The sequence below is a fragment of the Lepidochelys kempii genome, chromosome 13 (assembly GCF_965140265.1).
Source record: "Lepidochelys kempii isolate rLepKem1 chromosome 13, rLepKem1.hap2, whole genome shotgun sequence".
Taxonomy (NCBI): Eukaryota; Metazoa; Chordata; order Testudines; family Cheloniidae; genus Lepidochelys; species Lepidochelys kempii.
Genome location: NC_133268.1, coordinates 40,641,484 through 40,659,568, shown reverse-complemented (window position 1 = coordinate 40,659,568; position 18,085 = coordinate 40,641,484). Strand labels below are relative to the sequence as shown.

Below are 18,085 nucleotides of genomic sequence, written 5' to 3'. Positions count from 1 at the left end.
ATGATCACTTTAGATAAGCTATTACCAGCAGGACAGTGGGGTGGGAGGAGGTATTGTTTCATATTCTCTGTGTGTATATAAAGTCTGCTGCAGTTTCCACGGTATGCATCCGATGAAGTGAGCTGTAGCTCACGAAAGCTCATGCTCAAATAAATTGGTTAGTCTCTAAGGTGCCACAAGTACTCCTTTTCTTTTCACGTTTCCTGTGTCTGTTACGCATTTCCCGAAGCCCTCCCTCTTCTGCTCGGCTGGTCTCGCATTAACCTCTCCGAGTCCTTGTTCCGAGAAGTTGCCTTTAAGATTCTTCGCAGAGACCTCTCAGCTTGTCCGGCTGCCGCTGTCTGAGGCACCATGGAGACACCTTTCATTCTCAGCCTTTGCGTCTTTAACCAAGTAGGTAACCGGGTGCTGTTTTTTGGAAGAACTTTCATGGAATCAGGATCCCAACTCCCGTTCTACCCAGAACCCGAACCCTGATCCCAACCCAGCTCCTCACGCCACTGCTAACCCTCACCTTAATTTTTAGGCTAACCTTAATTAGTTTGAAATTAGGCGGATAAACCCCTCGTGCTTTTTTAAATGTCACAGCTAGACCTGCCAATGCACCTGGCTGTCCTTAAACGTGAGTGTTTTGTTGCAGATGCGGTGCTGGGTGACTCGGTCCGGTCCAATGAACCCTTGGTGTCCAGGTCAGAAGGAGACACCGTGACCCTCAGCTGTTCTTATGAAACCAGCTACCCTGCTGGTGTCTGTCTCTACTGGTACCGTCAGTATCCGAACTGAGCCCCGCAGTACTTCCTCCTGAGAGGAGCAAAAGGGAAGAGTAGCTGCCATACCGCAGGTTTCGCCCAGCAGAGGTTTTCTTCCCAGGCCGATAACAGCGCCACAGTTCTGAACATCGCAGCCCTGGAGCCGGCAGACACGGCGCTGCATCTCTGCGCCCTGAGCCTGGCCCAGTGACAAAGCCACCCAGCAGAGCTGTGCAAACCCTGCCCCTCCCGCCCAGCCCTGCTACAGGGGAAGCTACAGACATTAAAAGGGGCAGCAGCGGCTTGAAACAGACGGAGTCCTGACGCTGCTTAAAGATACAGCTCCCCTTGTCAGTTACCGGTTTATTTAAAGAGCTAATTTAAACATCACCCTTGGCTATGGGCATGATCTTTCATTAGGAAACTATTAATGCCGCTTTTCTTAGCTTACGAGACGACCTGTATCGATGTAGTGTGGAGGAAAACTCATTTGCGGTAAAATAAGTGCTAAAGGTGAGTACAAATGTAGATGAAGTGAACTATTGTTGAAAATACAAATTGAGATTAAATGCGAATGAAAAAAATCCCTTTTCACATGGACAATGTACTGGTAAATTGCTCATTTATGGTGAAATGGGGGGTAAAACACGCGAGTTAAAATACAAGGGAAATAGTTAGAAATACTCGGTTTTGAGTGGTGGGGTAAAGCTGCAGGTACCAACTCTCCCAGAGTCACATCAATACTCCTGTTGTCGAGACATTTGCATTTTGGGTTCATTTGTTCGGAAACTATTTAATTGCACGACACTTTCCCCAAGAATATGTGTTGAGAGCCGAGAAAGGGTAACGTGACAAAGTATCGCCATCAGCTGCGGGGAAACATAAGCTCAGGTTGTCATTGGAAACCCTTCCATGCTCTATAGATTTTCCCTTTAACTCGGGCTGTCGGCAAAGGCAGCAGAGGAAAGACGAAAATAATTTAAAACAATTATTTCAGGAGTTCTGGCCGGGCGTTTCAAAGGAGGTCAACAGAGTTGGGCAACTCATCCCGCTACATTTTTCTTGTGATAGCCCGGGACATTATTGCTGGTAAAAATGTTCATGCCCGATCCCAATGATACCCTGGTGCGTCAAGAAATCTGAACAATCCCTATAGTGCTTAGAAGAAGCCCCTCTCTTTTATACAGCTGGGGAAACTGAGGCATATAGGATTTCCCATCGTCACACACAGAGTCTGTGGCACAGCAGGTCTCTGAGTCCCAGAACAGACCCTTGTCCACAAACTCATCCCTCTCCCCTTAACAACACTAAAATATCAGCTGCAGGCTAACTTGTACTCACTGTGTTTCCTGGAGCTCCTCCCTCTTCCTCTCCGCTGGTTTCTAATGAATTTTACACAGTTGTAGCTGCCCTTAGACTCTCAGTTCCCATTGCACCATTCACCCTTATTCTTGACTGTAACCAAAACGCGAATGCTACAACCTGACCCTCACCATAACCCTAAACCCTTATTCACACCCTCTCCTTAATCCTAACGTTAAACCGCCAACCCTTCTCCTGCTCATGGGATTAATGCCTATGGAGTTAGGCGCCTAAATCCCTTAGACTTCTTTGAAATTCCCTGAAACTGCAATGCAGGTGGAATCAACTCCAAATCCCAACTACAGGTTAAATGTTGCCCTTGAATGTGTTTGTCTTGTTGCAGGTGATGCGCTGGGAGACTCGGCTCAAGCCAAGGAATCCGAAGTGTCTGGATCAGCTGGCGAATCTGTGGCACTCAGCGGTTCTTACACTTCCAGCGATACCTATGTCTATCTCCATTGGTACCGACAGCATCCGAACCAAGCCCCGCAGCCCATTCTCTATAGAGCAGCGAAGTCCTACAGTGGCCGCAGCCAAACTGCTGAACGTCACAGCCCTGGAGCCCGCGGACAGAGCCCTGTATTACTGCGCCCTGCACTGGGCACGGTGACACAGCCTCATGGGGGAGCCGTACAAAACCCTCCCTTCCCAGCGGCAGGTGATGTTAGGCACCTCATAGGCATTTCTTTTCAAGAATGCACAGGATTAAAACATGCCTTCCAGGGATATGGTGAAAAGGGCTGTGAACGCAGCTGCATTTACTCTGTAGGAGCAGGATTTTATAATTGTACTATGAGAATTAATGTATGATTTGATCTGATTTTGCCAGTTACTCTTTTTAAATAATAGAAAGAAATGACCCTTTGGGACTATGGGATTTTGTTTCCCATATGCATTACAAATTGGGCCCTTTTAGTTTTTTGTTTTAAGGTTTAGTTAGTAAAAAACAAAATCCTGTAGTGTGTCTATGTTAAGTAAATTAGAAAAACGTTAAAAGTCTGGGCCTCAATGTAAATTGTTTTGGTTATAAAATTTAGCAAGGTTTAATTTACAATGTCTTTTCACTTGATATAAAATACTGCTGTTTGTATTCTCAAAGGTGTCTGTAAAAAAACTGTGTAAATAGAAGTGCATGCATCAGGAGAAAAAAAAGATGTAAAGGTCATTGCCAAAGCCAAATGGTCAAGAAAAGAAAAGTACAAAAATTTAACAAACTTATCAATGCCAAAAAAAATCAATGCGCATCCATAACTGAGGAAAGGCAAATTAATGACCCTAAGGTGAGGGCTGACATCCCTAAAAATAAAACAATTAATTAAATTTAAAAACGAAACAAAATGGCCCCCTCAAAGGTGCGTTAAAATGTTAACACCAAAAAATAACACCAATTAAAAAGTAACCAATCACAAACTAACACAGCAAAATCCATAAACTTCAACCAAAAAACCAAAACGAAACTATAAAAATAGGGTACTTTGCCATAAAACTTTGGGTTCGTCTTGCCACTACTCCAAAAGCATCAATTCGCAACCAACAAAGCCCGTCTCCCCTCTGCAACCAATCTGGCTGGCCACTAAATTAATCCAAACTCTAAACTGGTAACTATAAACATCAACTGGCAAAACTATGTGCATGGTGCGTGTGTGTAACTAAAAAGCATATGCTAACTGCTGTATTCTCAATAAATGCGGCATTTTGCCTTCTCCCCTATTCAAAATCTCGTGTGCTTTGTATAGCATAACAACTGTAGAATATGAAAACTTATTGTCGTTTGGAATCGCTGTTCTTTCTCTTCCTTTTAATTTCAAGCGAGGGGGACAACAATGGCTGTAGAAGAACAGGCCAAACAAAGGAAAATTATTTAAGGAATGTTGTCCAAAACATTCAGAAGATACTAAGAGAATTAGATGTCTAGCTCTCCTTTCTCCTTGGAAAAATCTCAGATTTAATTAAACTGAAAAAAAATTGATGTCGTTATATGCCCCCTCCCCAGTAACTACTGAGCACCGCAAGATTTTATCCTCATAATCCCCCTAGGAGGTGGAAAAATATTACAATCGCCATTTTACATGTGGGGAAACTGAGGCACAGAACCATTAACTAGCTTGTCCCAAGGCAAACAGGGAGTCGGTGGCAGAGGTGGGAACAGAAGCCAGGTGTGCTCAGTCCCGGACCAGAAACTGACTTACAAACCCTCCTTCTTCCCTGAATCACCCCGCGATTTCAACTGCAGACTAACCTAAACAGGGCTTGTTTCATTTGTCTGTTATGAGCCCCTCCCCACCCCCCAAACTCCTCCTTCTCCCACTCGGCGGGTTTCTGATTACCCTTCCCCATTCGGAGCTACCTTCAGGTGACATGAAGGCTAGATTCATTCTGTCGCAAGAGCAATATCTGGGAGGTAGAAATTTGGTGGCTGTATAGAAGGAGACACCATGGAGACCTGGCTTCAGAGTAGCAGCCGTGTTAGTCTTTATTCGCAAAAAGAAAAGGAGGACTTGTGGCACCTTAGAGACTAACCAATTTATCTGAGCATAAGCTTTCGTGAGCTACAGCTCACTTCATCAGAATGCATCCGATGAAGTGAGCGTAGCTCAGGAAAGCTTATGCTCAAATAAATTTGTTAGTCTCTAAGGTGCCACAAGTCCTCCTTTTCTTCATGGAGACCTGGGTTATTCTCGGTTTTTGGATAGTGAATCTCCTAGGTAACTGGTCTCGAATTTTCAGAGGATTCCAAGGGAATTAGACACTCATTGCGCATTAAAAGCGAAGCATAATCTTAAACCGTCCAGCACAGATTTCCCTAACTTTAGCCTTTACCCCAAACCCTAAGGCTTTTATCCTTTGTCACCTCAAACCCTACCCTTAATTCCTTTGGAGTTAGGTGCAAAATTCCCTTAAATTCAGTAATTCCAATGTGATTCTCCCTGTTACTCAGGTCAGACACTTTCAGACTGGAAACATGCAGACAGACATTCTCACACAGAGTCACACACACGGCACACACAAGTAATCTCCCATACAACCTGAGACACACACACGCACTTGCCCAGATAAACACAGACTCTCTCTCTCACCTAGATTCACACACACACATAGACAGATTCTAACACACAGCCAGAAACGAACCTGCACACTGAAACCACACACACACACACACACACACACACACACACACACTTCATCTCAGAGGCAAAGAGATCCATGCACACTCCTAGATGATAATATCCTCGATTGGACCAACTTCTATTGCGGAGACAAGTTTTCCAGCTACACAGAGCTCTTCCTCCGCTGGGAAGCCGGTCTCTCCCACCAACAGAAGTTGGTCCAATAAAAGATATGACCTCACCACCTTGTCTCTCCAATAGAGTGGGACCCACACAGCTACAACAACACGGCACATTCCTAGATAAACCTGCCCCCAGAATGCAGCCCACACCCAGAGAATGTCCTGTGTCAGACTCAGATCTCTAGGCAAAGGGACCCAGTCCTGCCTTTCATTGCAAGGTCTGACAGACACCACAGCACCCATGAACTTCCTTCTGCTCATTGCACAGCTGCGAGGTATTACACCCTTTCGTTCTCTGTGTTTTGTTATTCTCTCTCTCTCACACACACACCCCAACACACCTTCCCCCTCACACTCATGCAGGATTTAAGAGCTTGGCGTCACTTGGTATTTTATTACTGCGTTTAAGCCAATCCCGTCTCTTTGTGGTCAGCTCTACTGAGCACAACAGAGACACCTGCAGTTTGTAAAACTCCGTCTGTCTCCTGGTGGCTCATCTCTAGCCCTCCACTGCAAGGGGACTTCCAGCCAAACACCCGCCCCTCCCTGGGCCTGACCTCCTTTGGCCTCCCTCGCCCCGTTTTCCCTACAGGGGCCCGCGGCCCATACGCCGTCACTCAGGACAAATGGGTCTGTCTGTCTGTCTGCAGCGAGGGACAGTCCGCACAGCTCAGCCTCAGTTACCGGAGAGCGGAGCATCCCTTGCTGCCAGCAGGTCCCGGGCGGTTCCCTGCAGTTCGTGATATTAAGGGTCACAGGTGGCTGGGAACAGGGAGATTCCTTCACCAGGTCCTTGGAAACCACCAACCGGTGCAGCTCGCTCAGATTCCCCTAGCAGCCAGCCTGGGCCCTCAGCTGTGAACTCGTGTGCTTTGAGGACAAAATCCACGGCAGCCTGTCAGGGAGGTGGGTATGTGCTTGCAAAGACTTGTAGAGCCCTCGGGCCTGTGTGGGAAATGATTTTACTCTCAGCCCTCACATACCACGGAGACGAGTGTCAGCATAGACTGATATTGCAGCAAGAGGGAGCGATGGACAAAGCAGCGGACAAGGTGGCTAAATGGACGCCTAGACCGACTTGCAGCAGGAAATCTAGCTAGCTAAATAGAGACTGGGAGTGGCTAAGTCATTATGCAAGGTAGCCTGTTTCCTCTTGTTTTTTCCTACCCCCCCACCCCCCAGATGTTCTGGTTTAACTTGGATTTAAACTTGGAGAGTGGTCAGTTTAGATGAGCTATTACCAGCAGGAGAGTGAGTTTGTGTGTGTATGGGGGTGGGGGGGATGTGAGAATACCTGGATCTATGCAGGAAATAGCCCGACTTGATTATGTAAAGAGTTGTCACTTTGGATGGGCTAGCACCAGCAGGAGAGTGAATTTGTGTGGGGGGGTGGAGGGTGAGAAAACCTGGATTTGTGCTGGAAATGGCCCACCTGATGATCACTTTAGATAAGCTATTACCAGCAGGACAGTGGGGTGGGAGGAGGTATTTTTTCATATTCTCTGTGTATATATAAAGTCTGCTACAGTTTCCATGGTGTGCATCCGATGAAATGAGCTGTAGCTCACGAAAGCTCATGCTCAAATAAATTGGTTAGTCTCTAAGGTGCCACAAGTACTCCTTTTATTTAGGTACTGGATCAGGAAAGCGAGGGAGCTCGATAATGAAGACTGCAGAGAATGAGAAGAGACATTTTTTCCTTCCTCCATATTCTAATAACCAAACACTCAGATATAAGCTCGTTTTCAAGCAATCGCTGTCATTCCCGACGCAGCAGGAAACATCACTGCCTTGTGTATTAGTAGCCTGTGACTCTTATACTGGCGGATTATTCCTCTAGGCCCCAGAAATCTACTTAAGAACATAAGAGCGGCCAGACTGGGTCAGACCAAAGGTCCATTCTGCCCCGTATCCTGTCTCCTGACAGTGGCCAATGCCAGGAACCCCAGAGGGAGTGAACAGAACAGGGAATCATCCAGTGACCCATCCCCTGTCGCCCGCGTCATGACCATACTTTCACGAGGGTTACATTTCAGGGGAGGGAGAAGGATCATCTTCAGCAATTTGTGGCATCAATAGAATAAGCAATGTGGCCGTGTCTGTCCGTAGTCCTGGGGGTCATTCACAGCCCTGTAAAGCGGCGTAGCCCCAGCAAGGATGCGAAGTTGAAAGTGGCCCTCGCTCTTCCCCACAACTCACCTGTGCCGAGAAGCCAGGCTCCGCCCACTCACAACACCCACTTGCTCAGAGCAGTTCTGCGAAGTGACTCCCTGGGACTCATTTCCTCGCTGTCTTAGGCTACCCCGTAGCTTCTGCGGGCACCAAAGAGGCTCCTACTTGAGGAGGAGGAGCTGGTAAATTTGCCCCAGGGGGAGAAGTAAATCTACCTGTGAGGGGGAGGAACCTTCTGTACTGAACGGGGAACACCCGGCTATAAAGCTCCTTTGCTGAGGGACAATGGAGAGACCCTGGCTGCTGTTGCCACGGCTGCTGCTACTGCTGGTGAACATTCCCTGTAAGTCTGGGGGCAGGAAACGCTACAGAAGATGCTGAACGTGGTGGTGGATTTAAAAGACAAGAACTAATTCCCTGGCTCTCCCCTTCGGTTTGCAAGCCAGGCACCGTTCTCTGTAGTGGAGTGGATGAGGATCCAGGACGCCTGGGTTCAATCCCCAGCTCTGGCCAGCTGGAGTTCCTTCCCTTTTGTGTGCCTCAGTTTCCTCTCCCACCCTTTGCTTGGCTATTTAATCTGTAAACTCTTTGGGGCAAGGGCTGTCTCTTATTATTGTGCCTCTGGGAATCTCCCAGCCAGCAATAATCTAGGGCTAACCCCCTAACCCCAACCCCTAACCCTAGATGAGAGCAATCTAGGAATACAGCAATCTACGAAAAGGGCAGTTGTGGGCCAGATGCAAGGCCCCTGGAAATGAAGAGAAACTCCACCGGGTTTTGCATCCGGCCAGTGTGTGAACTGGGCAGAGGTGCCCTGTCATCTATGGGGTGTGTCTTTTGCCTTCTGCCCGCAGGGGGGAGCTGCCAGGCCGAGGTGCACCAGAACCTGTCTGCGGTCACTCGGGAAGGGCAGAACGGCAGCATCTCTTGCCACTACACGACGAGCGATTTCTGGAATTTGCGGTGGTTCAGGCAGCTTCCCGGAGGCCAGCCTGTCTCCCTGCTGATTCTGGTGTCGGATGGGAAACAAACCAAGGAGCCCAACCTCACGGCGGAGCTCGACAAGGGGAAGCAGCTGAGCTCCCTGCACATCAGAGAATCACAGCTGGGAGATGCAGCCACCTACTTCTGCGCCGTGGAGACACAGTGACACAGGAGCACTGGCAGCCTGTGCAAAAACTCCCCAGCTGCAGGGTAACTGTCAGGCTGGCTGGCGGTACAACACCACCACCTACTTCTTACACAGTGCATCTCTGAGCGTGCATCACCTTCCTTAACACGGTCAGCCCCCCACCCCCCTGGTGAGGCAGGGCTGTGCAAGGATCCCCGTCGCATGGGTCCGGAGCTGAGACAGAGAGGCTGAGGAGGGAATGCACTTGGGGAATACCTCCTAGGGAAAGACCCCCAAGGGAGCGGCTCTCAACCTTTCCAGACTACTGTGCCCTTTCCAAGGGTCTGGTTTGTCTTGTGTACCCCCAAGTTTCACCTCACTTAAAAATTACTTGTTTACAAAATCAGACCTAAAAATACAGACGTGCCCCGGCCACACTGTTACTGAACAATTGTTGACTTTCTCCTGTGTACCAAATAATTATAAAATAAATCAACTGAAATATAACGACTCTACTTACATTTCAGTGCATAGTATATAGAGCAGTATAAACGAGTCATTGTCTGTATGAAATGTTAGTTTGTACTGACTTCGCCAGCGCTTTTTCTGTAGCCTGTTGTAAAACTAGGCAAATCTCTAGATGAGCTGATGCACCCCCTGGAAGATCTCTGTGTTCCCCCACGGGGTACATGTACCCCTGGTTGAGAACCACTGATCTATGGAGCCTGGAGGTTTGGAGGGGGGAAGGAAATTAATAGTTAAAATATAAAAACAAATGAACAGGGACAAAAAAAAGGGAAAAGAAAAAAGTGTTGGGTGGGTTTATAGATACATCGACAGGGAGAAGGACAGACAGCCAGGCATAAGAAACAGAAATGGAGATACACAAGATACACCAGGGGCACAAAATAGCCCCCTTCCTTGGGGGAGCATGAGACGCTGAGGATTAAACCGAGGCTGATCTCCAGTTGCCACAGGCTGCGTCCTACAGCACAAGGCTGAGACAGCGGCAGGGTGTTTGTGCAGAGCTGGCTCTGCCCATTCCCATGAAGCCCAGCTCTGGGGATCCCCCCTTTGCACAGGGGGAGGCAAGTCAGAGCGTTAAACCCAGGGGAAAGGGAACTATTTAACACAGACACAAAACATACCAACAGTGACAACCACAGGGGGATTCACTTCAATGTGTTTCAGAGTAACAGCGGTGTTAGTCTGTATTCGCAAAAAGAAAAGGAGTACTTGTGGCACCTTAGAGACTAACCAATTTATTTGAGCTCAATTTGAGCTTATTTAGTCTCTAAGGTGCCACAAGTACTTCAATGTGTGTGTCTCTGGCCAGGAGGGGGCAGCATTCCTAACGAAGAGGAAGGAGACTGAGGTTAATCAAGTTGCACCCGTCTCTTGTCTCTTTGCCCAGCAGAGAGCAGCTTTTCCCCTAAGACACCAGAGGCAAAGGGTTACTCCAGGACATGGTTCTGTTTTTTTAGACTAAGGGCTTGTCCCTGATTGTCTGGGCTCACAGTGTGAGACTAACGTGTGTGATTCCTCCAGCAAAGAGGGCTGCAGACAGATTTTGCATCGCTGTCCTGGAGGCAGGGAGAAAGCTCCATCCCCTGGCCTCAGTGCGCTGAGGGGTAACCCAGAGCAGTAATGGAAAGGCAGCTGGCATCCTTGTCAGTGATACTGTCCATTCAGTTCTACTGTAGGTCTAGGGGGAGTTTGTCTGTCTAGACTGTGAGCTCATCAGGGTGGGGCCTTTTCCTGTGCAGTGCCCTGTATAACAGGGATCTCAGTTCCTGGGAGTCTCTGCAGCATCCGGCACAATGCCCCACCCCCCAGCTCAGTTCAGTTCTGTTCTATGTTTGTGGAGGTTTTGTCTGTTGAGCTCTGGGGGACAGGAATTGTCTTGTATTCTGTGTCTCTACAGCGCCTGGCACAAGGGGCTCTGATCTTGGCTGGGTCTCCAGGTGCTATAATAATAATTCATAGAGCTTAATGCTGGTAAGGATCTAGCCTGTTCTCCTGGGCAATGAACAGGCCACGGAGTTGCACAGAGTTACTCCAATACTGAGATAATAATAATGTGGGGATGAGGAAGGTCTGGTGCTTTAGCCACTGGACTGGACTCAGGGGATGTGAACTCATTTCCCCGCTCCGCCACAGACTTTGTGACCTTAGGCAAGTGACTTAGGCTTGGGTTTTGGAAGGAGGCCAACAGCGTCTGGTACCTGAATCCCTTTGAAACTGCAATATGCCTTGAGTGCCTGGCTCCTTTGGAAACCCCCTCCCTGGTCTCTCGGTGCCTCAGTTCCCCAGAGCAGTTCTAGTCCCTGATGACCCCAAAGGGCTCTCTAGTCTCCAGGAGATGCTGGGCTGAATATCACAAGAACGGAGCAGGCACTCAGCTGGTGCTTATCAGGGGACGTGTGCTGATTTTGATGGAGCCACACAGGTTTACACCAAGGCCCACAATATTAAGAGATTCTGATTTATTCTGGCTGAAGAAGAAACGGTTATAAGGAGCAATTGCTGGGGAAGATGAGGGGCTGATGAGAACCGAACAAGCTCATCTGTTGCTTCTCCATTTGCCTTTGTCTACAGGGGTGAGCTGCCAAATTAAAGTGGATCAGAGTCCTCCATCTCTGACCAGATCTGAAGGGGAGATCTCCACTCTGACCTGCAGCTACTCGGGCGCAGAGTCCTGCTTACAGTGGTACAGACAGTTGCCTGGAGAAAGTCCTGCCTTGCTGCTGAGCCTGTATGAGGATGGGAACGTTACCCAGAGGCCAGATTTCATAGCTGAGCTCTTGAAAAGGGAGAGATGGAGCCATGTCACATCGACGGTTCTCAGCTCGCCGACCCAGCCCGCTATTTCTGTGCTGTGGAGACAGTGAAACAAAGTGGCCATCCTCCTGTACAAAGACTTTAACTGCCAGGGGCAGTGTTGCTCCTTCAAAGAAGTCTAGAGGAAGGTAATTGCATAGGTCTTTGCAGTGAGTCTGTATTTTGTCTGGGAGGGACGGGCCTTCTTGCTGATAGGGTGAGAAAGGACGTGTCTTGCTTCTCAAGCAGGAGAAATGCAAGTAGATTTAAAAAGCTCCAGGAGAGGATGGAGAAGCCTGCAGATGATAAATACATGAGGAACCAGGAACCCTTCTAGGTCATGGGTCACAGAAATGAGGGGCAGTGCAAGGAAGAGGTGTTCTGCGACCTTACTATTGATCCTGGTCATTCGTCTTTACTGTAAGTCCTGTGGCTGTTTAAACCCCTTGATAATAACGGGAGCCAAGATTCTCAGAAGTGATGAGTGATTCTGGGTGCCTTGGTTTCATAGATTTTAAGGCAGAAGGGAACATAGTGATCATTTAGTCTGACGCCCTGCGCCCCAGATAACTTCCCCAGTGATTCCTGCACTGGGCCCATGCTCTGTGTGGAGCTGGAGAAAGACATCCAGTCTTGATTTAAAGACTCCGAACTGGAGAATCCACCCACTTCCTTAGGTAAGTTGCGCCAATGGCTAATCACCATTGCAGAGGTGTCACCTTATCTCTAGCCTGAATTTCTCTAGCTTCAGCTCCTGCCTTTGGGTCTTACATGTCTTTGTCCGGTAGGTTAAAAATCCATCTACTCATAAATCTCCTTCCCACCTAGATGCAGAGAGACTGGGATAAAGTTACCTTTTAAGAGTTTTTACAAGAATGGCTTAAATTATTCTTGTAATCAGAAACTAGAACATTGCCCTATAACTGATGTTCCCGCGCTGAAATCAGATGTCACTAGTATTTATAGTACCCTGGTGCTCAGGAGCCCAAGTCATGAACCAGGACCCCACTGAGCAAGGCGCTGTCCAAACACAGGACAGGAGATTCCCTTGCTCAGAGACCTTACTGTCTAATTAGCTTAGACTACAGAACACACTGGAATCCCATGCATAAGTCATTCTTGGGATCACAGTCTTAAAATAACCTCAAATAATTCATGTAGTTCTTTTCTGGCTGGCTGGGGACACAGCCTCTGATAATCAGACTCTTTACGGTGTCTCACATTAGGCACCCAAGAATCACGAGTCACTTCTGTAAATCTTAACCCAGGGGAGGCGATGACTTCCAGAACAACGTGAAAACGATGCGTTCTTCTGTTCTCCTGGGATTTAGGGATGATGGAGGGACCTGATTTGTTGATCATTCCATTTATAAATCTAAATTCCCTTTCCCACTGGGTGTAAGTTGCCAGGTTAATGTGGAGCAGAGCCCGCTGTCCCTGAGCGGCTCTGAAGGACAGGACTCCAGCCTGACCTGCAGTTACTCCGGCACAGCGAGAAACATGCAGCGGTACCGCTAGGCCTCAGGGGAAAGCCCTGCCCTCCTGGGGATTTTGTACAAGGACGAGCGTGCCACATGGGGGCTGAATCTCAGAGCTGAGCTCCGTACCAAAGTGAAGCACAGCTACCTGAACATCACCCAGGCACAGCTGCAAGTGTGACAGATTTATGTTACCAATCTGCCTGAGGCGTCAGCTGATCAGGCTGAGGCCACAGGATCGTTACGGGAGAAGATGAAGGAGCACACGAAGTGACTAAATTTTAAAGCTTTATTAATAGACTAACAGAGGTGAGTGCTGGGTCTGCCCTCACATCTCTCAGAGGAAGGAAAAAAGGGTTAGTACCTGAGCCCTAACACACTTTCATGCTCACACGTGCACAATCCAATGGAAGAAGAAGAAGGGGAAGGGTAGAGGAGAGTTCTGTCCTGTGCACAGGCCCTCCAGGGTCCACTGTTAATTTCTGATTTGCTTCAGCTCTCAGGAGGGTTTTAAGTCCTGGGATCTTTTGGGGGTGTTTCGTTCAGGCACCTCTGTCCCCTGTGCTCTTTGTACCAGTCCAAACTGGCTTTCTGTGGCTTCCTCAGCTTTCCCAAAACACACCAGCTTCAGGGACGCGAAACTGTTGTTTTCCCCCTCGCTGGCCTTCACTGTCTCACTGGTTTTTGCAATCCCCTGCAGTCTTGTTCAACTTTCTTCTCTTTTCTCACTGTTGGCTGGGGTCGGGAAAGATACAGATACGGCTGAAGGCCTCTTGGCCGTATAGAGTCTGTTCGAGCACAGTGACCTTGGACTGGAGCCAGCGTCTTATCTTCGGCTGCGCTGAGGCATTGAGTTAACCCGTTCTCTTCTCCATCCCTCCCTCTTTGGCCTCTTGCAACCTGCAAAGGAACCTTTCACTCCACACTCACAGCTTTAATCCTTCCCAAAATACCTTGCAATGCCTGCAACAGCATTAGCAACATACAATGCTGATTTTCCTCCCCAGGGGACTCCTTGAGGGAGGGTGCCATTGGGTTGTGACACAAGACGCAGCCACCTATCTCTGTGCAGTGGAGGTACAGTGACACAAAGGGCACCACAGCCTGTGCAAAAGCTGTAGGCTGGTATTTTCAAAGGTGCCTAAGGGAGTTAGGAACCCCAACACCATTGAAATTCAGTGGAGTTGTGCACCTAATTCCTTGGGGCCCTTTGAAAATCCCAGCAGAAGGACCAAAGAGTACATTTTTTCAAAAGTTCCTAAGTGGGTTAGGAGCCCCTTTTCAGAAAGAGCTTAGGGGCATGTTTGTAAAGGTATTTAGTTGCCTACAGGAGGAGATAGGTGTCTAGTGAAATTTTCAAAAGTACTTAGGTGACTACTTCCTGTTAATAAGGTTCCTACATGGTTTTGAAAATCCCACTCAATGCTGATCTGCTTCTTTAGCTGCCTAAATACCTTTAAAAACCTGTTCCTTAGCAACCTAAGCCTCTAATAGTCAATGGGCTTTAGGCTGATAAATTACCTAGGCCCTTTTGAAAATGTCATCCTAAGTGCAGAAGCAGTGGGTATATTGCACCCTGAGCTTTTCTCTGATCTCAGGAAGATTGGGAAGTAAAGCCTTCGCAGATCTTGGTTTGAAGCCTTGAACTTTCTGTGGAGGGATCATTGATTCTCGGAACCTCGCTGGCCAGTTTCTCTGCTGAGCCACAGCAGATTGCTACCAGCAATGAGAACTGCCATGTACCCCATGAGCCTGGGTGGCACCAGTGAAACCAGACTCTGAGTGTGATAGAATAAATGCTATTATTTACTATAAAGGAAATGTTGTCAGCTCTAAGTAAAGGTGCAAGTTTCCATTGGAGCTATGTCTGATTTTCACCAGCTGGGGGCCTGGCCTATTGACCTGTCAATGGAGCTATGGCTGATTGACACCAGCTCAGAGGTGGTTCATAATCAATAACATGAGATGATCCATGGTTTCTTGTAACATCTTGGATTTATTTTCTCTTTAATACAGAGGGGGGCGCTGCCAAGTGGAGGTGCATCAGGACACGTCTGTGGTCACTTTGGAAGGGCAGAGCAGCAGGATCAGCTGCTGATACCAGGCTCTGGTCCTGTCCAGTTTGCATTGGTTCAGACAGCCCCCAGTGCAGAGCCCTGCCTTCCTCCTGATGTTGTATCAGGATGAGAACACTGCACAGGGCGGGAATTTCACAGCACAGCTCTTTCCAGACAAGAAGCTGAGCTACCTGCATATCAGCAACTCCACGCTTGGAGATGCAGCCAGCTACTTCTGTGCAGTGGAGACACAGTGACACAGGGTGGTTCCCAGGCTATGGAAAAACTCTGCAGCTGGGCTCTAGCCACATTTATTAACAAGAGGACTTGCAAATTTAGCAGCTGCTACTCTGTAGCCTCGCCTGGATGTTACCCTTCCTACTAGATGGCCTGTGTTATGCAGGAGATCAGACTAGATGATCATAAAAGTATATTTATTAGGGAATTTGGGAAAAAGTTTCCCATTTGACTCAACTTTCCTGTGATAATGAGAAAGATATTCACAGTTGTAGCCACCCCTGCTTTCCCCTTAAATAAAGACAAACCAACACAACCTCCTCCAAGCAGAGATTTGTGTGATCTGAAACAGGAGAAGATGTAGAAACTTCCTCAAGTCCCATGAGGAATTTGTAATGTGGAGTAGCAAGGAACTGAACCTGAGCTTCCAGTGCAAAGCTGTGGCAAAAGAGGGCTAATGTGGCCCTTGGATGTATAAACAGGGGAGTAGTGAATAGAAGTAGAGGTGATTTTACTTCTGTATACGGCATTGATGACACCAATGCTGGAATACAGTGGCCAGTTCTGATATCCACATTTTGAAAGGATGTTGAAAAATTGGAGAGGGTGCTGAAAAGAGCTACAAAAAATTATTCAAAAGCTGGAGAAAATGCCGAACAGAGAGAGGCAATCTCAATCAGCTCAATCTGTTTAGTTTAGTCAAAAAGATCAAGTGATGACTTGTTCATGGTGTATAAATACCTTCCTGGGGAGAATATTCCTGGTTCTAAATGGGCTGTTTAAACTAGTGGAGAAAGGCACAACAAGAACCAATATATCTGCAAGCTGAAGCCAGCCAAATTCAAATTAAGCATTAAAAAACAACAACTACAAAAAACCTTTGTCTCCTGATTCTTCAGACCAAGATTGGCTGCCTTTCTTTGACAGGGCTACTGGCGTAGTGGATAGGGACAAGTTGTAGACATGATATACCTTGATTTTAGGAAGGTATTTGAGACAATCCCACATGTCATTCTTATAAGCAAACTAGGGAACCATTGTCTACACAAAACTATTATAAGGTGGGTGGAAAACTGGTTGAAAGACCGTACTCAAAAGAGTAGTTCTTTGTTAGACTGGGAGGGTATATCTAATGGGGTTCATTAGATATGGGTCAGTCCTGGGCCCCGTAATATTCAATATTTCATTAATGACTTGGATAATGGAATGGAGAGTATGCGTATAAAATTTGCAGATTACATTAAGGGTTTTCAAACACTTTGGAGGACAGGATTAGAATTCAAAATGACTTTGACAAATTAGAGACTGGTCTGAAATCAACAAACTGAAAGTCAGTAAAGTACTTCCCTTAGGAAGGGTAAAAGAATCAAAAGCACAACAACAAAATGGGGAATATCTAGCTAGGTGGGTGTAATGCTGAAAAAGAGCTTGGGGTTTATAGAGGATCACAAATTGAATGTGAGTCAATAATGGGATGCAGTTGTGAAAAAGGCTAATACAATTCTTTCCAACAGGTGTCTGGGTAGTTAATGTCCCTCATCACCAGCAAGTCCGGTGCTTTGGATGATTTTGTTAGTTGTTTAAAAAAGACCTCATCCACCTCTTCTGCTGGGATAGCTGATCTGTAGTGGACCCCTACCATGACATCACCCTTGTATTTTTTATCACTTTTATCCTTACCCAGAGACTTTCATCAAGTCTGTCTCCTATTTCCATCTCAACCTCAGTCCAAGTGTGTACATTTTTGATATATAAGGCAACACCTCCTCCCTTTCTTCCCTGTCTGTCCTTCCTGAACAAACTGTATCCTTCTATACCAATATTCAGTCACGTGTATTATCCCATCAAATCTCCCTGATGCCAACTATGTCATAGTTCTGTTTATTAACAGCATTTCACATTCTTCCTGCTTATTCCCCATACTTCTCACATTAGTGTACAAACTTCTAAGATAGTGATGTGTTTTCCCCCTATGTTCTATAATAGTCCTGCCATGAGTGCAGGGGACTGGACTAGGTGACCTCTCGAGGTGCCTTCCAGTCCTGTGATGTATTAGCAGCAGTGTCATATGCAAGACGCAGGAGGTTATTGTCCTATTTTAGTTGTCACTGGTGGGGCCTCAGCTGGAGTCCTGTGTCCAGTTCCGGGTGATGCATTTTTAGAAAGATGTAGACAAACTGGAGCGAGTCCAGAGGAAAGCAGCAAAAATGTTAAAAGGTTTAGAAAACCTGATCTATGAGGATTTTTTTTAAAGGGTCCGGTTAGTCTTAAGAAAAGAAGACTGAGGGGGATGAGGCTGGACTTAACAGTCTTCAAACATGATAGGGGCTGTTATAAAGAGGACGATGATCATTGTTGTCCATGTCCATGGAAGCTGGAACAAGAAGTGATAGGCTAAATCTGCAGGCAGGGAGATTTAGGTTGCATATTAGGGAAACCTTTCCAACTACAAAGGGTAGTTAAACTCTGGAATAGGGTTTCCAGGGAGGTTGTGGAATCCCAATCACTAGAGGTTTATAAGGACAGATTGGATGAACACCTGTCAGGAATGGTCTAGGTTTACTCTCTCCTGCCTCAGCACAGGGGGAAGAGCTAGATGACTTATTGAGCTCCATTCCAGCCCCTCTATGATTCTGTGATCCTTTGAAGATACTTTAGGCAAACATAAGTTTTTGGCTCAATACATGGGTAACTGAAATTTAATGGCCTGTGATATAGCTATACAGGAGGCCAGACTAAAGGACTCTTGTAGACTTAAACTCTATGAAGCACGCTGGGGGAAGTGCCGCAGTGTCAGTGTGGACGCCCTG

General features: G+C 47.1%; 1 gene segment (V, D, J or C); it reads left to right on the top strand.

The window, feature by feature from the left end:
* The first annotated feature begins 7,857 nt into the window (after positions 1 to 7,857).
* LOC140896819 (T cell receptor alpha variable 21-like) lies at positions 7,858 to 8,722 on the top strand. The segment is given in 2 exon segments: positions 7,858 to 7,915; positions 8,427 to 8,722. Coding segments are annotated over 2 exon segments (354 nt in total).
* Positions 8,723 to 18,085: the final 9,363 nt, after the last annotated feature.